Source organism: Melozone crissalis, unplaced genomic scaffold (genome assembly GCF_028551555.1).
Source record: "Melozone crissalis strain CALT ecotype California unplaced genomic scaffold, PUWL_Pcris_2 ptg000006l_1, whole genome shotgun sequence".
Taxonomy (NCBI): domain Eukaryota; kingdom Metazoa; phylum Chordata; class Aves; order Passeriformes; family Passerellidae; genus Melozone; species Melozone crissalis.
In genome coordinates this window covers 40,577,295-40,594,383 of record NW_026535784.1, presented here as the reverse complement: position 1 = coordinate 40,594,383, position 17,089 = coordinate 40,577,295, and the positions used below count along the sequence as shown (strand labels likewise).

General features: G+C 35.9%; 1 protein-coding gene across 1 annotated transcript in view; it reads left to right on the top strand.

Moving 5' to 3' along the window:
• Window positions 1–17,089, top strand: part of TBCK (TBC1 domain containing kinase) — an 88,432-nt gene that overhangs the window by 35,570 nt on the left and 35,773 nt on the right. The window contains exons 18-22 of the mRNA XM_054293682.1: window positions 471–521; window positions 1,259–1,342; window positions 3,576–3,661; window positions 9,758–9,794; window positions 11,202–11,363. Coding sequence (XP_054149657.1) covers window positions 471–521; window positions 1,259–1,342; window positions 3,576–3,661; window positions 9,758–9,794; window positions 11,202–11,363 — 420 coding nt within the window. The remainder of the gene's footprint in view (window positions 1–470; window positions 522–1,258; window positions 1,343–3,575; window positions 3,662–9,757; window positions 9,795–11,201; window positions 11,364–17,089) is intronic.

The window sequence follows — 17,089 nt, the reverse complement described above, 5'->3', positions numbered from 1 at the left end:
CCTTTTTTGGATGCTTTCCTTTCTGTTTCCTTTGAAGAATGAATCTGTGGGTTATTGCAAATTTAAATCCTAATAACTTATATTTAATTTGAAATAAAAAAATTGCCCCACTGTCTTTGTTATATATTCAGTCTTCATAAGTTTTAGTCACTGTATTTTAGAAAGAAAATGTTGCTTGCTATTAAGCTCCAAGAAAATACTGCAAAAGTTACTGAGTTCTTGGAACAGTAATTGGCATTTCTTGGATGTCTTGGCAGAACAATCAATTTGGCATTATAGCTGAACAATTTGAAATCCTTGCTGTTTTCATGCATATATTTCACAGTTGTTCTCACCATTACTGGTGAAGGCCTGATAATGCAGAACCAGTATCTAGTGTGCAAATTTTCATTAGAAATTAGTGTCTTTATCTTGTGCATTAAAATAAATGAGCTCTTGGTGCTGTTTTTTCATGGCTCTTCTCTCTTTAGGTCTTGACTCTCTTTGTGCACCGTTTCTGTACTTGAATTTTAACAATGAAGGTGAGTACATTTTTCAGCAGTGAGCTGAAAGAAAAGCACAGTCTCTCATCTGTATCTATGTGCAGACAGATGTGTGAATCCACTTAGAGATGGAAAGTTTCTGTATCTACAAATGAATTTTAAAGCTCTTGTTGCCACAGGTCAAAAGAAATGGTTGGAGTTTTGAAAACTGCATGTGGTGTACTGCTCTTCAAGCAGGGTTTCAAGTATTGTTTATTGCCAAGTGCAATAATGATATATTTTAAAAAGCACAAATAATCTTAAGCAGAAAAAGGAAGAAATGCTGCTGTAGCACTTGTGTTTTTCAGTGAAACTGTAGTTCAGCCTTGCTTAAGGTGAATGCATTATTTGGTAACCTAAGTGTTAAACTGTCAGACCAGCTTTGTCCAGAAAAGTTTATGGTAGTTTTAAATGCCTAAATTCAGATCAGCTTTAGATATATGACCTTTTTCTTCTTAGAATGTGGTTTGTTCATAACAGTGAACCACTACACTTGGTGACTTGGTGTAGTCCAAGCTTTTATTGTCTTGTACTTGGCTTTCTTTATATAAGATCTCTGTGTGGGAAAACTGGTTTCTTAGGACAATGACTCCTATTATACCTACTGTGCATGCAATCATTTTTCTGTACAGATTTATTTAAGTATTTATGCTTATTATCTGGTTAATAATGAACTTTTTAAGGTGTAATTAAATTCTGCCTCTGTCATTGCATCTGGGTTTTTTTAATTCTTTCAGCTCTGGCATATGCCTGCATGTCTGCTTTTATTCCAAAGTATTTGTATAACTTCTTTCTGAAGGATAATTCTCATGTTATTCAAGGTAAGTCTGTCCCTTTATTTGGTGTAGTTTTAAGAGAAGTAAAATTGTTTCTGGATATGCAAATACACTTTTTCAAGGGGTTGCAAAATTGGGATGCAGTTAAAATAATGTAACTGTGCAAGAAAATTTGGAACTAAGTGGTTAAGGATTCAGACAGGAGAAAAAAATCAAGAAGTGCACATGCACAAAAGTGTTCTATGTAATATCCAGGGTAAGAGTCAGTCCATCCTGCAAAGTTGTGGAAGCAGTAAATAGTCTTTCTAGTGTTACATTGTAAAGGCTTACCCTTCAGGTGATCAAAGTCATCTTGTTAGAGGAGTGGCTGGACAATAAGGGAAAATGAGGAGGAGCAGTACAAACTAGGGGTTCTTCAGAAAATGAAAGCTATGGTAGTCAGGAAAATAGGGATTCAAGGGGAATTTCTTACTGAGCAGAGGACGTTATTCAATACAGGACAGGAGACGGAAAACCCTGAGGAATAATGTTCCATAGTTCAGCCTTTAACAAATACATAGGTATCTTAGATGATTTAAAACAATAGCTAGTAATGCCTGTTCTAATTGAAAAGTAATTTTAAATTTCATGGAAACATGAAAAAGGAATTGTCTCCACCTAGAAAGTCATCTTGGCACAGTCTGTGTTGGGAAGATAATTTGTCTTCCAGACAGTCTTTAAAAAACAAAAGAAGTTGTTTCAAAAGCCATTTGTAATTAAAAGAAACAGGTGGTAATTAATGTTTTTAATTGCAAGCAGTTATGAATGTTTATTGAATACTGAGTATCACCATGGCTTGCTGTCCTTGTATTTCTTTTAAATAAATTCTTTTGTATATTTCTCATGAAACTTGACAGCTTTAAAGTGTCTGTCATTTTTGTCTTCAAGGAAGGTAATTAAAAACTGATCAACAAAACTTTTAAAGTATGTACATATTGGATAATTGGGAGAGAGCTAACATAAGGAGAGAATGCCAGGGTTAGGAGAGTTTATGTACAGAAGACAATGGGTAAAAGATGTTATGAACTGAATAAAAAAATAGGAAAAATTATTCCAGAAAATATGTTTGCATCCTTTTGTCTGTAAAGAAGGATTGCTTGCCGTAAAGATCTAAAGATGAAAAGAATAAATATGTTCCTCTGGAGACAACTACTTTAGACTTCAAGATTAATAGCTTGGTAAAGACTTTTCTCAAGAGGTTATAGTGTTTCATAGAATAATACTTTTGCTCTCTAGGGTTTCCTGATGTTATTCCTAAGGAGCTTTGCAAAAATATGTATCAGCTAAAGTTAGAAATACAGTCAGTAGGATTCTGTGAACCAAAATAGTGTAGGTATTCCTGAGTTCCTGTTCTGCATCTGGTGTCATCAAAGACTCAGGAAGGTTGGGCCTTTTAGAGTTCTTTCAGTATTCTAATTAATCCTTTCTAGGGTTGTATGTTAAAACACAATGTATAAATAAAGGTATAAAGGAAGATGCTGTGTCATTTCCCTACCTTTTTAAGATAAAGGAAAGGGTTAAGAATTTGTCATTTAACTACCCACTGCAATTTTAGCTGCTGTGTGTCTTCTGTTTAGATACAAACTGTGTGGAGCATTGAGATGCCAGCACATTCTGGAAACAGAGTTTGCATTCTCTGTTGCTCCCCTGTTCTCTAGCTGCCCATGCCCTAATTGCTCTGATCTTGGGAACATGGAGGAAAAGGAATTACCATCTGTTACAAAATTGCAATTATTGCCTCTTCAGCTTTCTTCTAACAGAGTGTGTGACAGTGTGGACAAAACTGGGAGAGGGCAGAGCAGAGAGAAATCTGTCCTGTGTTCTGCTGTCTGCTTCTCTTCCAATTAAAAGCAACTGTTGTTTAGACAACTTAATGAAATTGTACCCATCAACCTAATAGGCCAGGCTGAAGATGTAATAAATTTTATCTTTTATAGTGGGTATTTCTCCTTTCTGGTTACTAAACAGTCTTTAACTTTGCATGTCAAGCATACATCACAACCTAAGTGTGTGCCAAGTTAAACCATTGTTAAAAATCCAAATTGAGATGTTCTAAATAAGAAAAATTGAATGTTTCTTCTTCTGTATTGAATGTAATGGTAACAAGCAGTACAGTAGTGGTATTCACTTGCTATTTTATTGTAGGTTTAAAATGAGTGGCTTTCCTAGAGCTCTGTTGTGAGCCAGCAGCATGTGATGGTTTGTGGTTTTGATAACAGTCTTGGATTTGTCGTTTCAGAGTACCTGACAGTGTTTTCCCAGATGATTGCATTCCATGATCCAGAGCTGAGTAACCACCTCAATGAAATTGGGTTTATTCCAGATGTAAGTGCTAAGGATCCTTATAAGTATTATCCAGAGGAAATAAAAAAATGGAAAATGAGGGAAACTGGGATGAGGTGGCTTTCCAAACTGCTTCAGTAGCAGTGACAAAATTGGAACTTACATTTTAATAGACCTTCCTGGATATGCTGATAAAATGGTAAAGTTTTGATTGTTATTTTACATGCTTTAGTCCTTTCTGTTCTGCTGGGATGGTAAATACAATAAAAATACTACTAGCCAGTTATTATAACTTAGATTCATTTTGAAAGGTATATACAGATCTATTTTTGAAATGTGGGTTAATATACAAAAAATTAATGTACTCATAAAGTGCTAATAGCAAAATTACTGCAGCTAATTGAATGCTGTTGATTAGCACAAATTACACGTTATTTTGCAAGTTATAGAAAAAGTCCGTGATCATCAGTCTTGTAGATATGTCAGACCTTGGAAAATGTTAAGCAGTTGTTTGCTGAAATCTGTCTCAAATGTGGGGCAAGTGCATAACATAGACTTGAGTTTTATGCTTCCATTGGAAAAAAAATCTCTTCGATGGAGGAAAATGAAAACTGAGAGCACAGCCACAAAATAATAGAGAGGATGTACTTTGTTGGAAAAAGCAAAACCAGGCCTTTTTTAGAGCCTCACTTCTAGCTATCACTGTAAATAGTAAAGCTTTCCTCCTTTTTTTAGAGAGGTGTGTATAGTCAAGAAAGCCAAAACAAAAATATTTTTCTGGCTACAAATACTGATTTTTCTGAAAAGTAGATTTAGGCAAGGCCTTAGAGATAAAGTTAATTGATATGTTCTATATCATTCTATATTTGGCATTTAGAAATTTGGTAGTTACCAGTTGGTCATAGGAACAGGTGATCACTGAGAGGTCAAAATGGAAGAAGATAACTGAACTCAAGAGATGTTGATGTAGAAATGCAAATTTAATAAGTAAGAAATTTATATGCATTACTTCCATAAGAAATGCAAAGTTTAGCTTATCAGAAAAGCCTTATGCTTATTAGGAAATATTTTAAGTTGGAGCAGCAAGACCAAAAAAGTCATTTGTTTTACATCATTCCTTAAAGAATTTGGGACTGGCAAATAGTCATTATCACTGTTTATTAATATTGTAATAAAAAAGAAAGTATATCTTTTCATTTGTAGAGGGTGTTTTTAATCTAATAATGTTGTTTGACTGATACAAATTTAGGAGATACAATGATGTTAAAATGAGCAGAAGATAAAGCCAGTGTATTGCCTTATAAAAAGAGGAGTTTGAGAAAGCCACATGTATTTCAGATGACAGACATCTGAAGAGGACAGGTGGGAGGAATATGAAAGGAAGGTGAGAAGAAGTAGGAGTATTCATCTGTAGAAAACCTAAATATTTGGGTAGATGAAGTGCAAGGGTTAACAGCAACATTTAGCATTCCTGAGGGAGGATCAATTTTGCAGCATCACTGTAAAAATGCATTTGATGCTTATTTTTTAAAGGCTGCAGATGACCAAAACAATTCACCTGTGTATTTTGTCCAGGATGCTAATTCCCACTAAGGAGTTAGAGATATAATTTCCCTGACCACCTTACAGGTACTTGTGTGGGCTACTAATCTATACCAGGGCTCTGTAGCAGCCCATCTTGTGTCTTACCTGTATTTCAGCAGCTCCTTATCTCTGCCTATACAGTTATAATTCTCCATTGAAGGCTTCCAAGGTACAAGTCAGATGGAATTGTTTGAAATCACATGTCTTTTAGTTTCTGCTGTGCTAGTCATTTGACAGTACATAGTCATACATGAGCCTTGTCTCTAAATCTGATAATCTATAGATAATTAGGTAATATAGCAAGCAATTGCAAAAGAGGAATATTTTTTTTAAACTCTTGCATTGAATAAAAATGCAGGCTCTAAAATTAACACTAACCTGTGAAGAGAGTTTATCCTTTCTGAATTATCTGTCAGGGTTCAGGGTTTTTTTATTAAGTAAAAGTTGTTCTGCCTTTTAGATTAGTCAGAGAGGTGATTTTTTGTGACTGTAACAAGGCAGCATAGGATCCATCAAGGTGAAGGATATGCAGTGTAGTAATGAGATCTGAACCAGAGTTCCGTGCTTGAGTACTAATCCTATCAAAGTAAACCCTGATTAATCTTTCATCATTGGAAGGCAGGCTCTGCTGCAGGGAAGATTGGGTTCCTGGCACCCTTCTCATTTGCTTCAGGTCACGTAGCTCTCAGAATATTGAACGCTGCTGAAGCTTGAGTCGTTGGAAATATTATTAGCTGATGTGGTCCCTGGATTAAGTACATTGCTGTGGCTATGTGATTTACATATAAATAAAGGGATAATACATGCAGTGAATCTTACAGTGAATCTTTGCTCACTCTCCCAAAATCTATACTCTTCTCCACCCTGTATAATGCTGTATAACACATTCCTTATTCTACTGACTAATTCTGACCCTAAACAGCAGATCATGTTAAAGAAGAAAATGAAAAACAAGGAAGTGTACAATGTTGCTAAAAGTGCAGTGAATGCCATAAATTACTCTGAAGCACTTTCAGCTGTGAATTATGGAAGGTAGACACAGTTGTCATCTATCCACTAACATAGAAGGCAAACTGATTCCAGTTCCTTTGTATCATTGTGCTGAAGCTGCTGGCACAGGTAGATACCTTAGCTTGGTTTTGGTGGTACGCACGAGGTGTCAGTAACAGGGCTTCATCTTAAAAATCCTGCCCTTGAAGTACTTTCTCTGTTTGTCCCATTACACACTTACCTGAAAATGAATTGCTGATACTTTTATCTTGTGAAGAAAGTGATTATTCTTCAAATTTTGTTTGTGTAGATACATATCGGTGGGTAGAATCTTATATTAAAAAAGTGATTCGGTTTGCCTTATCTTTTGCACCTTTCTGAAGCCTTTAAATGTATGATTGTCTAGGCACCATATAGGATTGAAGCTAAGTACGTGTGTTTGTATCTCAAATGTGGAGCAGGAAGGGGAAAGATTGGGAGTTTGTAGAATAGACAATTACCTTTGGAAGGGACCCACAAGGCTCCTGTAGTCCTGCCTGGCCACCTCAGGGCTGAATTAAAGTGTGCTGTTAAGGGCATTCTCCAAATGCCTCTTAAGCACTGGCAGCCTTGGGGCATCAAACACCTCTCTAGGAAGCTTCTTCCAGTGTTTTCACCTTCTTGGTAGAGAAAAGCTTCCTAATGTGCAATCTAAATCTCCCCTGGTGCAGCTTTGAACTATTCCAATATATCCTGTCTCTGGATCCAGGGAGAAGAGCTCAGCATTTCCCTCTCCACCTCTCCCTCCGAAAAAGCTGTAGAAAACAAAAAAATAGGTTTTATTAACAACTGAAAATTAAAGTAAAAAGCAGAAGTTGGAACAGTTGTTAGAACAACTCAGCAAAATAAAATTCTGCTTATTGTTGGACAACATTGTTTCACACATGCATCAAACAGGAAAGAAAGAAACAGACATTTAATGGACAGGGGGAAAAAAACCAAAACCTCTTTGGATTTGGAACCTCATATAAACTGCAATATATGGTACAGCTAAAGTATATACAGAAAAAAGTTATGCTTTTTCTGTATAATTTATTAATGGAGTTTTTCCTCTGATTTTAACAAATATAATGATTTAAAACAAGGAGGTGTTTGTAAGCCTGAAGAATTTATGAATGCTATTAGTAAGCAAGGAAAGGAAAGGCAGAACATGGGTGGCAAAGTAAAATTAAAATTGTGGCTCCTCTCAAGGTCTCCCTAAAATATGATGCATTTATTTTACAGGCTCTTTTTTGATGTGGCTTATTCTCAGGCTGTTCTAGCAGTTCAGATGGTAGTTTTATTACACATTAGGCGTACTTCCCAGCTCGGGAGAGTTCAGTGTCAGGTAAAACCAGACCCCGCGGAGGTTTCAGGGTTCAGCCCTGGAGAGTTGCAATCCCTGGATTTCAATTTTCCTTCCTGGAGCTCGTTATTGCGGAGGCGCGGGCGCTGCTGTTGCGGGCGGCGGCCGCTGGAGGGCGCCATTCCCCAGCGCTGTGCGCGGTCCCGCTGTGCCCGCGCATCCCGAATTCCGTCCGGGCTCAGAGCGGCTCCTCCTTCCCTTTCACTGCCCGGGCTCTGCCTTCCCCTTCCTTGCTTGCTGATAGCATCGGTAACCTCTTGGGGCTTACCAAAACCTCTTGTCTTAAAGCATTATTTCTGTTAAAGTCAGAGGAAAAACTCCCTTCAGTAAAAGCTTGCCTGACACCTTCTACTTAAATTGTTTGACCTACTTTTCATGTCACTGCTGATAGGTTTGGTGAGGATGGTTTAGAGCAAAGCAGTGATTTTCCTCATGATTACCTTTTAATAATCTTCAAAGCTTCACATTTCATGTATTTTCTTGTTTATTTCTGTGTAAATGCATGCATAATAGAGGTGTTTGTGAAAATAGGAGAAAATAGGGATCTGTTTTTGTAAAACATTTTAATCATATATATGAAAAGGAGGAAATAATTTCTTTTAAATGCCAAGGAAATAATGTGGTTTGCATAATATGTACCTCCAAGCAAAGAGGAGCCTCAGGACACTAGGCTTGTTTTCTTGCTGCATAGGAAGCAAGATATTGCATATAAACAAGCAGATAAACAGGTATTAGCTGATCACAACCAATGCAGGGGATATTTCAGGGAATGGGATATGTTACTATTCTTAAAATGCCTTCTGTTTAAAACATGACCTAGATATACTCAAGGAAATAGTGTGATTGTATTATAAGATTTAATATGATGATAGGAATTGATTTGGTTTGGATTTTGAACGCTTAAAATCAATTGGTGGATTGGGGGTCAAGCTTCATAAAAGCCTGCTGAATGTTAAAAGTGGTAAACAGGTCATTGAACATTCCTTAGTTTAGGGGCAGTATGGTTCAGATCTCAGGCATTCAGATGAAGGCATAGGAATATAATTTAGAGCTGTGCTAAGAAGGTTTTCAGAAAATGTGTACATCATTTAGTCAGAGCCATAACCCAGTTCAGACTTTATGGAATAAGAAGTAATTTATTAACATAATATCAGTTATGTTTTCTGCTCCTCATTTGTTTACTTCCAGGAAAAGCTCAATGGGAGGATTAATTTGCACTTTTTACGAGTTAAAAAGTAATATATTAAGCTTTATGTTTAACTGTAAATCTTCATAGCACATGAGCCATGCAGTTGAGTAAAATTTAACAATGATCATCTCGCTCTTGCGTTCTTAATTTATTGAAACTTTCTGCACAGTTTGATGTCTTAGGAAAATAGATTCTCTTGCCTTTGCCTTGCTAAAGGCTTCACTGAAAAATTAGAAGTTCTTAATGTGTCATAAATGCTTACCTCTTTTTCTGTATGATGAATTTGAAAGTTGGCAGGCATTGAAGGTTTTCTGTAGCTGTTGCAGCAGCACAATCTCATAGGGGTGTAAGTGCTGAAGCAGGACACCTTCAGGTGACACTGCCCCAAAATGGGCACAGTGGAACTGCAGAAATGCTTGGGTGTTACTGAGCATTTACTGAGAATGAAACTGTCCTTAATTGCTTCACTGGCAAGTATGCATTTTAATAAATACCAGCATAGCAGAAAAAGGCAGAGGTGATTTTTTTCTCGTGAAAATCATGATTTGAACTTTTAGTTATTTCTATTAAACCATTTTCTTCCATAGCCAAAAAGATGTATTAAATCAAGTTGGTTTATGCTTTTTCAGGCATCCTTGGCTATTTTTTGCTTATATTATTGAGAATTTAAACCGTTTAGTAGAGTGGGTTTTTGAGTTCTTTAAGACTTTGAAGGTTATATTGTGCAAACCAGCCTATTAAGGGTGGTGATTGTTTTTTTTACTGTTTTCAATACAGTGTTGCAAACTAATAATTTGAAAAATTTGGTGATGAAAAAAGTTTCTGACGAGCTAAGAGTTGTGTGATAGAAGATCTGCCACTGCAATTATTTTCCTTTCTAACTGAATTCTTGCAAAATAGGCAATTTTTGATGTAGCTGACTATTGTCATAGACAACTTCAGTTCTTAAAACTTTTTTTTGTCTTCTTTTCCACATCACCACCTTTGGCAGCTTTATGCGATTCCTTGGTTTCTTACAATGTTTACACGTGAGTATGCTTTTTTTTCTTTTGATTAAATGTTCTTACATTTCTTAAGCTTATTTTTTTCTGACTTTTTCAGTTAAAGCCTTTCTAAATTGGTATGATAGGTCCAGCATTTAGTTAGGATGCTTATAATTTGCAAGGATATGTTGTGGAAAACTCAACAGTGGAAAACTCAGCAGTGCCTGTCACTTACTTTCTGCCCTGATTTCGTAATAGTTAATATTTCTCCTGTGGTTTTGAGTTGTTTTTATTGTTAGATTATTATATGCTGTTGTTGTTATTATTGAATGGATCATTTTACACATGCAGTATTTAGGGTGTGTTCAGAGGAAGCTGTTATCTACTGGAAAAAGATGTAATAATAGTTAAAAAGCAAAACCAAACCACACCACCATCCCCTGCCATCACTCAAATAATGTAAGAAAGAGAATGACTTTGTTTTTGAAGATAATCATATTTTTGTTGCGCATTGACACACTGTTATTCTGGTAGAACTAGTTTACTGTATTTGTGCGTGTATATTAGGAAAAAAGAAGAGCTTTCTAATTTGGTGGGTTTTAATTAAAGAGAAGAAAGTTAACAAATCAAGTCTAGAAAGCAATTTAAAAACTTCTTTTCTCAAAAATCTCTGATTTTTTTCATGTTGTATCAACATTGACAGATGTTGAATTTTAATTTTCAAAGAAGTGGCAGAATGAAAAAAGCTGATAGATTGTTTCTCTGATGAAATATCAGAGAAAATGTGAGATTCTTGATTGCATTTTCTAAAGATTTTGACTGTAAAGCACTGGTTCTTGCAGTTGTCCCTGTTTCTCTATCCTTCATGAGAATCGCCACATTTGAGAAACCAAGGAGATGTTTTCCTTAAGCAATCAAGTGCAGTAAAGTCTTAGGACTATTTTGTTGGAAGATAGCATATTTTCAGACAGCCACCTTCAGCTTTATATATAAAATCTTGCTATTTTTAATAGGCCTTTTTCCTTGTCTTTCTTTTTTCCTGCCATTTTTTTTTTTACTCTGTTCATTTTTTTGGTCTAATTTTAAGTAGTCAATCTTATTGGTTAACTCATTAATGTCATCTTATTGTGAAAAAATCATATGTATGCCTTGATATGTAACTGCTCTGTACTAAAAGAAAAATAAATTGCCTGATTCTTGACATACTTGAAATGTGAAAACCCATGTGCTTCCAAGTATTCATTAAGAAAAGGTGGCTGTTATTTACAGAATAATTAAACTGCATATGAGCACAAACATGATCCTGGACAGGTTGAGTCCTCTTGGCTCCCAAATAAAAAAGAAATCACTCAAGATGGGAAAGGAAGGAAGTACATAGGCAACTCATTAACCCTGTTATTGTGTGTGTGTGTGCTTATAGAGTTTTATTTATTGTGCTTATTCATTATACAGATGTCTTTCCTTTGCACAAAATTTTTCACTTGTGGGATACATTACTGCTTGGAAATTCCTCTTTCCCATTCTGTATTGGAGTTGCCATACTTCAGCAGCTGAGGGATCGTCTTCTGGCTAATGGATTCAATGAGTGCATTCTCCTTTTTTCAGACTTGCCAGGTACAGAAAATACTGGTTCTTCCTTTTTTCTCTGTCTTCCCCAGTGTGTTTCTAAATATATGCTTAGAAATCATGGTCAGTTTAGGCAAATTCACTGCCAGGGTATGTGGATCTTAACTACAATAAATTGTAGTTAGTTTAAGTTTTTTGCTGTCATCAGCAAGAATGCAGTAGGATTGTTATTTCCTGGTGAAGATTGGAATGTTCTGTTGTGAAATTTAGAACTTTTTAAACTCATTCAGAAGCAACTGTTCATAGTCATGCCACATACAGATACAATCAGTTTATATGAATTTTTAAATAAATTGAATACAATTCTGAACAGTCCTTTTCCTCTTTGGTGCTGGTATTAGCCTGTTTTCCTTTCAAACATAATTAAACTTGTTCTGTGGAAGTAATTAATGTAAAAGGATTAGGGAAAGCAGTATAGGAAGCCATTGGAATTACTCTGTTAAATATTTCCATTTGAAATTTAAAGCTTGCAGAATAATTTTCAAAACTGTATCAGAGTCTGCATGATCACTGTGCAGATATTCTCTGTCTTTGCTCAGTGGGAGGTGATTAACCTATCCATACAAACTGGTACCTTACAAAAATACAGTGCAGTTAACCATGAAGTTTGGAGCTTCCTTCTGAGCAAGTACCTACTGAGACAGCAGAATGCATTTGAACTGAGTAAGCCATGTCACCTGAAAGGTGTGTTTTACTTTGTAGTGACACAAGTAGGAAGGCTGCTGCACTCAGAGCATGCTTATATTCTTGTATTAATTCCCTCTCTCCTGCTCAGGATCTTACTAATGTAATACAAGTCTTGGGTAAGAGTTTGGCACTGTTTTAAATGTGTGGCTTTTCTTTAGATAACTCTAACTTTGGGGTAATTCCTGGGCTAATTAAGGATTTAGTGAGCTCTATTTGAACTCGCATGTCTGCAATTCAGTAATTCATTTGAACAGAAGTTCTTATTCAGAAGAACTGAAGGAGAGAATGAAGTTTGGAGGAGAATTTAAAAGGTCTTCTTAAGAGTTGCAGTCTCCACAACTGCAGAGTTCACAGAGGTTAGCAGTAGTCTAGGATATGGTACCAAGCAGATGAGGCTGAGTTCACAGTTGCATAACTCAGTGAGTTACCATAAATGAGGCTCTTTGATTTCTTTAAATACTTTTGTCACAAATTGTCTCTCACTGTAAACCCTTCCAGATGGGTCTGGATTTCAAAATTTGTCTCCTACTTATTAGTTTGAGATGTACTATCCATTTGCTACTGTATTTTTTTAATTTATAAGAAAATTTAATTAGGCCATTCCTTATAGTGTAGAATTTTAATTTTCAATATGTATGTTTAGCCATTTCAAATGTTCATGTTAAATTTAATGGGATTTCTACAGATGGCTGAAATGTGAGTGGTAAATTAAAAGATTGATTTTCTCCCAGCCCTCTCCTCCCCCATGTGTTAGCTGTATGTCCCAGTTAAGTACAGATCCATTAATATTTAACTTATTTTCTTGCCTAAGGTAATTTCTCCTTATTTTTCTTTTTCTTGATGGGTGCTAAATTATAGATTCCAATTTATCTTAAATCAGCTGATTTACTGACAGTGGAAGTATTTTATGCTGAGGTCATGTATAAGAGTACATTAGTTCTTGTAGTACATATGTGTTCATATAATAAAATAAAATCAGCAAAATCTGTAGTGATACAAGGTGCATGCATTCTGCTGGTTTTAGGTGATGACAACTTTACTGATACTCTGGTAGGAAATACAGGTTTCTGATAAGTTGGGTTTTTTTCTTAAATTGGTGGTGTGTGTGATATTTAGAATGTCAACAGTGGCACAATTGAATCTTTTGAGATGAATCTAAAGCATTCCATAAAATACTGCTAGTAAAACTACTAAGGGAAAAAATAATAAGGGTAAAAGACAATCCTAGTGTGTCTTAAAAGTTAAATGTTGTTGGTCTAGCTTAATCAGTAACTATTTCAACATATAATTCTCATAGCCTTGTGCCTTTTCTTTCTGACCCCTTATTTCTGACTAAAAAGTATTGACTCATTTTGCATTTTGTCACCTGTGTCTTCCAAATAAGACTTTTGTTATTTTGGTTGCGATAAGTTCTGTGCCAAGGCTGAGAATTTTCTGAAAGTAATTTACAAATGACCTTCATCTGAAAATATATCGCTCCCAGGAAGAGATTATGTAGTTCAAAACATCTGCATTGATTTTAAACTAAAATCAATTGTTGCTCAACAGTCTGAACCTCCTGTAGTTTGTAAGCTTTGTGTGCACTGCAATGGCTTATTGCAGGCTGCCAGTGAAGGCAATTTCCTTTCCAGACTGATAGATATTTTACTGCAATCTTGAAACTTTGTGGAACACATTTAAGATTTCTTGTTTAAACGAAACAAAAAACCCACTACCTAATTTCCAGTGCACTGTATGTAACACCAATGGAATTATTGCCTTAAAATAATTAAATAAAATATATATTAATTAATTAAAATAATTTTGGACGTTTAAATAATATTCATGTGAGGAAAACAAAGGGGCATTGTGTCAGCATTGATTACTTGCTTCTGAAAACCCTTTCCAATACTTGTCTCAAAGCTTTGGCCATATTTTATCTATAATGCCAATACAATTGGGCAACACTTGCTGTTTTTGGAAGCTCTGTTGAAAATTTTACTTTATTTTTATGTTGTTCAAACAATGTCCTAGCAGATTAGGAAATTTATTTGAAAATTTTGATGAAATAATTGACTAATTAAGAATACTGGAAAATCCTTTTGCAACAAATGTCCTAGTTCATTCCTCATGGAGCTGTATGAAGGGGACATATAAGCAACTGCTAAATAGAATTAAATAGAATTAGGTTGTTTTGTTACTCCAAAGTGCTGGGGATTTTAAATTTTAATTCTCTGTCATTTATTCTTTTATATTTTTCCTTGTATTTAAGGAGGTCTGTTAAGTACAAACTTTATTCAAGCAATATAGACTCCAGAGAATATTTAGGAATATTTAGGAATATTTGAGACAGACAAACAAAACCAATGCTGGGATTGTTGCTAGTATTTTACCTGTAGATTTGAGACTTAGTGAATTTTGTCTTATTCAGGTGATGCAGAGAGAGCAAAGACATTACACATTTCCTTTGTGTTTCCTGTAAGTCTGGCATGTAGCAGTATGTGTCAGGAAAATGAAAATGGTAAGAGTGACACTACTATGATGAGATTCCTGAGGTACCAACAACAGAGACAGGACTCTGCTTTCAGACCAGTGCTTATTTGTACTAAGCCAGCCTGGATATCCCTTAACCTCATGCATCAGCAGATTTACAACCCAGAAGGCTTTTCATGCCCTGAGGACCAGCTGTATAAGTCTTCTTTAAAACATGCAGTTTTGCTTATAGCTTAGTCTTTAGAATCTTGCAGTAAGTTTGTGTGACAATGTCCATTATTCAACTCAAAAATTATGGTTATTGTAGTTTGATTCAATTACCAAGTTCATTACCCACTGTACCAGTAGTACAAAGTCTACAGCTTTGTTAGGGAGCATCCAGACACATATACTGCTCTTTGCAAACATTTGAAGGATCCTTAGAGCAATCCACTCCCACCTGGAATGGGTGCAGTATAGAGCCTGGCAAACAGATCTTCCTCCAGTGATCACTGCCAATATCAGCACTGACATACAGAGATGAGCTGTGGACTTCTGAGAACTGATTAAAAGATGGGGACAGATGTTGTCAGACAATAGGGAAACACCAAGCCTAAACATGAGATAAAACATACTCAAAGTAACCTTTTAGGTTAGTTCAATAAGCTCATCCTCTGTAATTTTGGAGCAAGAGGAGGGTTCATCCTTCTAATGCTGTGCACCTTAGGAAGGTGTCTTTTTGCTGACTCCAGGATAGTCAGTGCTTCCAAAGGAAGAGCCTTGGTCTCAGATGAGAAGTTCATATAGACTGACTGTAGAAAAGCAATCCAGTGCAATGAGGAGCTACAGTGAAATGGTTGAAGTGGAAGACTTTGTGAGACACAGGCGTGGAGCTTTAAGATGCAAGATCTGGCTGTCATCAAACCACAGGCACAAATGATTCTCCAGAGAATGGATTTTTTTCTAATGTGGGAGAAATTATTATATCCTTTGCCATTCTAGTGATGTGCCAAAATGCTGAATCCCATAATGGTGGAAGCCATATGGATGCTTAGAAGGATTGCATCCAGCTTATAAATGGACTAAAAGTTTAAAAATAGTGGAAATTCTCTACAAAGATTGTATGGAGCAGTTTTGAATGATGCATTTCTGTTGACAGCAGCAAAATTAGACACATATCAGAAGGCTCTACTTTAGATATGTTTCTGACCCTGGGTAGCTACCATTTTGCTTTCTGCTGTTTTCCTTTCTAAAAATCCTTTGTCTGCCCACAATCACAATCTGTGATCCATATGCTGTTATTGTACTGGAATTTTTGGTGGTTCAGCATTTAGTTAATATAGATCTGATAAGAAGAAAAAAAGACAGTTTGCCACCAAGTCCACCCTGAGTTTGTGGGTGTTTAGTGCCTGTTCCCATTTGTTTCACCGCTCCTCCAAGGAAAATGTAACCTCAGACATTAAAACACAACCTTTGAAGGGATTTACAGAGATACAGTGGTTTTTCATATTCCAGTGAGCAGTAGAAAAAGAAAGATAATACGATGTTTTGATTATTGTTAGACTTTTTTCATGCACTTTTGAAAATATCTTATTGCTTAGATTAAGGCTCTGAGGAACAGAAGCAGTGACAGCTCTTCTAAAAGGAAACTTTTTTAACTTCAGCTACAAAAGTTTGACATATTGCTCTGTTGTCATTCATGGAATATGGCTCTGGAAAGTATTTTGCTGCAGAGCTAGTGAAGCTGACTACTTTTTCGAGTTACAGTACAGCTGAAGAAAAACAGCACTTTGGTCTCTTTCACATGATACACATGATAATGGCGTTGTAACTGGGACAAAAATATTGATTGGAAATATCAAAAGACATCAGAATTTAAAAGGAAGTCACTTTTCCTAGTTTTATTTTCTTGAAATATGTAGGTCAGGCTGATATTTATGGAAGCATCTTTTTCTGAGCATGGTATTCATGTTTGCTATATTAGGTGGCTTTTTGGAGATGCAGGTGCATTTCATGTTGCAATTCCTCAAGATTATTGGCTTTGGAACAGAAGCAGAGAGATTTGTTAGGGCACACCTGCTCACCAAGGCTGTCTGGTAGTGTCAGACTGTAAGATTGATGTTGTTTTACCTGAAGCTGTGAATTCTTTAATTATTCACCTTTTCCACTCATTGTGACACAAAGAAAACATATCTAAATTATAGATTCTACCCTCTTGAGACTGAAGAGGAATGGCGGAGTGGGCAACACACTAAGCACAAAATACTGAAATACTTTATTGTAGTCTGTAGTTGTCACTGGCAGAAGAAAATCAAATATATATCCCTTAGCAAAGGGCTGTCTGCCACAAGAGATGATGCTTCATAAAAAGGTGGAAAAGTGAGTTCCTCAGCAGAACTTTCCTAGTCCATGTCTTAAAACAGTCCGACGCACAGTTTATGCCCCTTCTTTCTTGAAAGAACCCTCATAGTACTCTCCATAGTGAAAAGGCACTTTAGAAAATAGAATAATCCATCTGTTAGTCGCGTAGGATTTTGTAGTCCTTTACACTGAAATAAAATGAAAGTACCAGAAGG